Raw genomic sequence first — 6,000 nt, forward strand, 5'->3', positions numbered from 1 at the left:
TAGAATTTCTGATATATATCTACTAATATGTAATTTGTATCTACAAAGCGAAAGTATGTTTTGAAATCCAAAATCTGTTTATCAATTTCATGCTGCGGATTGAAAGTTGATCTGTCAGCACTATCCTTATCTTCAGGACAGATTTTTTTATTTTATTTGGCTTATAATTCCTTACTAAGTGTAGTATTTCATCTCGATGTACTCCGTCTTTGATAGCCCACCAGCGGCTGAGCGGTAAAGTCGCTGAACACTGGTAGTTCGGTCCGAGGTTCGAATCCCGCGAACGGGCTGGCTGCATGAATGTTTTCGTGGTTTTCCCCATGTGTAACGTGTAGACGAGCCAGTTTCCCTTAGAAAGTCCTCCACGAAGCCATCCCTCCTCTTAGGCAGATAGCCCTAGTGTGCTTTGCCATAATTAAATACACCACACCACACACCACCATCTTTGATATGATTTAAATCAAGTCATTATAATTCGCTTCCGATAGTGAAGAAAGTGACCCAGAGGTTATTGAAAACGAAAACATTTCGATTGACAAATTAGTCGGTATTCTCAACACAGCAATTGTAGGACTTGAACAGCGAAACTTTGTAAATAAACAAGAAATTATGTCTGTTTAATAGAATTAAAGAGAAAGTATTATCACCTGAAACGAAGCAACTTACATTGAAGGAAATGTTTAATAAAGTAAACAAATAAATATTAAGCTTTTTCTTTTTGTAAATTTTGATACCCTTTAGATCATAATTGTTCTTTATTTCATAAATTACGGTTTCATATTTTTAATTTTGTAATTTCTGCATGCCATCTTACCAGATTTAAACTGATGATCTATAATCCGGAAAAATCGATAATCCGGAATCGCTGAAGTCCCGACGAGTCCGGATTAACGACTTTTGACTGTACTATGTTTCTCAAATAAGTGTTCAAAACCCTCTTGTCCTAAATACTTGTAGAATTTCCAGCCACCCAAAAAAATAGTTGTACCAGGCACGCGACTAAAATTTTGCCAACACGTCATAAATCACTTAATTATCACACAAACAAACTAGCAAATCCAAGTTTACACATAAAAAGGGTTGCCATAGAAACCAACATCGCCCCCAAAACCATCACAAAACAGAACACGCAATCGTGCCAAAAACAGCGCACAACACATATCGCCGCATTTGGCAACCTTAGGGCGCATATAAGAGTAGAGCCCATTATTTATTTATCTTTAAGAATGTATAAAATTGAAAAATTATTATTATTATCATGTACTCTTATATTTTGTGATTGGTCTCGAAGATATTTTTGCTTCTTTAGATATATGAATTATATTCTGAAATACTGCATATTCCTTCAAATTGTAATTAAATCATAAAAAATATTTATGCATTCATCTTCAGAACAAAGTCATGCTATCATTTGTGTTGTAATCTTCTGTGCGTAGATCTTCACTCAAGTTTTTTAACAATTCCTGTGTTTAGTAAATCATGTTTTTACCTATCACTTTACTATGTGATTAATTGTACTAAGATGCATTTAAGTATTGCACTTTTCTACATTTCATCTTAATTTGTGGGGTTTCGCAATATTCGTTTGTTTTAATTCTTTAAAATTTTCTTTAAGTAATCCATACATGGCTATTGCTGATTCTTTAATGTGAATTGTGCTATTTTATTGCTTCAATCATATTATCCAGCTTCAAATAAAGTCAGGAATGTTTACATAAATACAGCATGTTTAATGTCTATATATAAACATAAATACAGAATGTTTACATAAATATAGCATTACAGTCATGTTTATATAAATACAGCATTATTTTAAATAAATCATTGGATTTTGCGAATTTGCAAGTTATTGATTGCCGATGTTCTTGATATCCATATAATGAAGGGAAAATCTTAAATTTTACATCTGCACATGTAACTTACTTGTGACACATTTTATAATAGATATGCATTCTATTCTTAAAATGGCAAGTTTACAATATCAGGGGGCTAGAAAAGGTGTGCAATACCATTATCTGTTTTTATTTTTTCAAAGGATCTAGTGGTACTTTCTGTAGTATGACTTATTGCTTTACCTTGAAGATTCAGCCCTTAAAAGCCACTAGGAGAAAAATGGAATTTCTTCTGTAAATATAAAACTAAAACAGTAAATTATTGAAGAAATAAAAAAGAAATCCTACAGCTCTGCTTGCAAAATATTTTAGATATTGAAAAGTAAGCTGTATATTTTTTGCAGCATTTCTACTCTATGGATGGCTGAGATTCTTGTTTATGTTTCAATCTTGAATTGGCTAATGTTTTTCTTAGAATGTCTTTCTTGGATTTAATATTATCGTAAAATTCACTTTCAAGTTTAAGTGTTCTTTTAATGCTGACACTTATTATTGACTTCTAGAGACCATATTCTGTTTACAGTTGAAAAAAATCTTTTGAAATCTACTTGATGTAGTTAGCAGCAAAACTAATTTACTAATTGTATAATCAGTCTCATTTAAAAATCCCAGACGTTTTTCAAATCTAGAAAAAAACCTGGGCTATAACCACATAATCTATGAAAGTTTCAAGGAATTCAAATAAGTATTTTTTCATTTTATATTCCTTTTGCATCTCTAGACATGAGTTATGATATAAAGTTAAAATGCTTGTACTTTTTTGTTATTTATTTAAATACATTATTAAACATAATTTATATTTTTTATTAATTTTTTTGGTAGGGTCATTGGCTTTGGACATCCGGTAGTTTAATGGTGAAAGTAAAACAAGCCCAATTAAAACAACGGTTAAGAGCTGAAAGCCGCCTTAGAAAACAAAGGAAAAGTTCTGATTCCTCAAGTCATGATAAAGCAGATTAATAAAATGCCATCAATATTTTGTCATGCATAGTTAGGTATTTTGTTACAGTGTCATGTACCTGGAGATATATAGCCAATTATGTGTGATTCTAGTGAAAATGTTTGTGATGTTTGTTTTGTACAAATTGTACTGTGTTTTGTAATTAATACGAAGAGTCATTATGTCTGTAAAAATAAAAATGTTATGGAACTTTTTTATATTCACAAAATATAAATCCATTGCAGTGTCGTGAATGATGATAATAATGGCTGTATTTAAGATCTAAAATAGTAGTCATTTTTTTGAAAATTATATGTGTATTTAAATTATATTATTAAAATTTTAATGGAAGGTCATGAATTTCAAAATAACACTGCCGTAACATATTCCCCCCCTCATGTTATGAATGTCAGGCCACAGTATTTTTTAATTGCTATTGCATGTTTCGATTTCCTTTTTATTGGTGTCTAGGTCACAGTATGTGTTAAAAATGTAATGACTTACTTTTATAAAATTCAGTTTGTAATATTATTTATTTTTTACTCATGCCCATTCCTACTTTTTAAAAAAAAAAAAAATTATTTGTAGAGTGTTGTAGTTTTTTCTCAATGACAGCATGTATGCTGAAGTATTTTAATCTAGAATATGGATGAAAAAAATCAAGTTACTTTGTAGATCAGCATTTGTCTAATTTGTAATTAAATTTCTTAATACAGGAAAATTTGATTAATATGTACATTAATTGTATGTTTTACTTTGTTTCAGTCCTATTTGTTATGATTCTATTAGTCAAAATGTGTTTTGTTTTAAATTGTCAGATACAATCATGTTTTATGTGTTAATGAATAAAGTAAAGTTTGATGTAATATTTGTTAAGATGAAAATGTGCGGTTAACTAGAATTAAACCTAAAAATTTGAGAAAATGAAGGAGATGCATCATTACTGCTTATTTGCTAAAATTGTAGCTAAATTAATGTTACTCCTTTGACTGCCCTTCATTTATTGTGTATCTGGTATTCTGTTATAATCTCAGTAAGGTGATACTCAAAGCATTGACTTTCATTATATTGGAGATAAATTTTAATAGATTTTGTACTTAACCCTCTGAGTAGCATTACCGCCTTTATCTGATCGTGATATTTTTTGTTCCTTGGTATATATTAGCTCATAATTTTAAATATTTTCCTTTCTTACTTTCTTTAATGATGTAAATATCATCTTAATGAATAGAAGTTCATGAGACTAAAATAAGTAATTATATGCATTTAACTAGTGAATGCTGTTTAAATTCAGGTCTTTTGAGCAGCTTCAAAAAGCTGTGCCAGTCAGAGGGTTAAAGTAAGTTAAGAACACTAAAATGTGTGTATCTCCCCCCCCCCTCCCTCTTTGTGTTATGCTTCAGTATATTACTTAATTATCATGTAACAAAATTACGTAAATTCATTTTTGCTATTGATTTAGTTTTGTATTTAATTAACAGTGCTTGAAATGATAGAATCTCTCTTCTTTAGAAAAAAGAGAGAGAGGGAAAAAATTACTGATTGTACCATTGTTGGATTCCATTTTAAATAAATTATAAGCTGAGGAAAAATTTTTCATTTTTTTCCCCTGTTAATTTTTTAAGAAGTTGCTACTGCTGCATTCCAAAACTCCCAACCATTATTCATACTCCAAACATTACTGATAATGCTTAAATTTTTTCCATTTTTCAAAATGAAGTAAATTTAGAAATTGCAGTATGCAACTAATTAATCTGTCTTATACCTATAATTGAATCCATTTTTAAATTTCATAGATGCTTTAGTGTATTTTGAAATCCTTTAATATTCTAAGTTTCAGTTTAATTTTTAAAAATGATAATTTTGTATTGATATATATGAGTATTCCATTATATATATATTTACTGTACAGGTACAGATGTACATAATAAGGCATTATATGTAAATAAATCTATAAATATATTTTTCTTTATATACAAAAGTATCATATTATATCTTTGTCAAATAAGTTAAAGCTATACCATTATTTAGAAGTTAATCTGATCTTTGTAAGATTGTTGTGTATTTTTTAAGTATGTGTTATGTATCTGATGTTCCTGTAGTAAAACACACCACTTATTGAATTATCTATCAAGTTTAAAAATAAATTTTTTGTTTATATAATTTGTATTTATTTAAAGATTCATGCCCCTTAAAGAATTTTTTTATATGCAGTATCTAATCATATCTTTTAAAATATGCATAAAGCTAAAACAATCTTTTTCTTGCTTGTATAATGAAGTAGAAAGTATCTTATGATAACTTGAGTTTCTGCATGAATGTTGTTATATACAAATGCCCCAGTCTTATGGATGAGTTACATTCTAAATAATAGTTCATACCATGAATTTTTTCATAAAATGCTGTTAAGTTCTTTAAGCATATCTTCTAACAATGTCTGTGAGATAAAAGCTATAAATACTATCAAATAAATAATTACTACTTTACTACACAGAATGTACCTTGGATTGTCATATGTGAAGCCTATGTGGATGGGGTGAGGGGAAGACCTTTGCATGAGTGGGAGTAAGCCAACATCAGACTCATCGACAAGTAAAAGGAACATTTGTGATGAGAGGTGGAAGATGTTGGTATGTTAGATGAGCCTGTAGCACCAATTTCTGAAGTGTGTTTTTTAAGAATACAAGTGTTTAAACTTTTCTGAATAGGTTTTCTTTTGCTTTCATTGTAAATAAGTTGATATTACATTACTGTTTGACATTGTGCACAGTAGACTTAACAAACTTGTAAGAATTTTTTTTGTCTTGGTTTTCCAAAAATGGTGAGGCTTTTTCCATACTTGGTAAAAAGTTGGCATAAACTTCATGGAACTTTTTAACTGGGGCAATCTCTTCTTTCTCCACTCTCTGTTGCTTACATCAAGTCTTTGTTATACAAATTTTTCTATGTGGGGAGCTAGCAGAAATCCTCCTCTTACAGGTTAAGGTCGGTCGACAAGACTCACAAGCACTTTCTTCTCTTCATCATCTTGATTAAAACCACAATAGTCATGAACAAGATAGGGGCACATGCATTCCCAAATGCCATTCGTATTTTTTTATCTCCCTGTCTCCATGCATTACGGATGTTCTCTTCACAAGTTAAATACTGTAGTTCTTTCAGAACTGT

General features: G+C 29.9%; 1 protein-coding gene across 2 annotated transcripts in view; it reads left to right on the forward strand.

Annotated features, from left to right (window-relative positions):
- Positions 1-4,995, forward strand: part of Tmem18 (transmembrane protein 18) — a 49,992-nt gene extending 44,997 nt beyond the window's left edge. For both annotated transcript variants that reach the window (XM_035375129.2, XM_035375130.2), the window contains exon 5: positions 2,715-4,995. In XM_035375129.2, the coding sequence (XP_035231020.1) occupies positions 2,715-2,852 (138 nt within the window). In that variant the 3' untranslated portion in view covers positions 2,853-4,995. The remainder of the gene's footprint in view (positions 1-2,714) is intronic.
- The last annotated feature ends 1,005 nt before the right edge of the window (positions 4,996-6,000 follow it).

The sequence above is a fragment of the Stegodyphus dumicola genome, chromosome 7 (assembly GCF_044657685.1).
Source record: "Stegodyphus dumicola isolate Sdum_Otavi_A_Nest chromosome 7, ASM4465768v1".
NCBI classification, from domain to species: Eukaryota; Metazoa; Arthropoda; class Arachnida; order Araneae; family Eresidae; genus Stegodyphus; species Stegodyphus dumicola.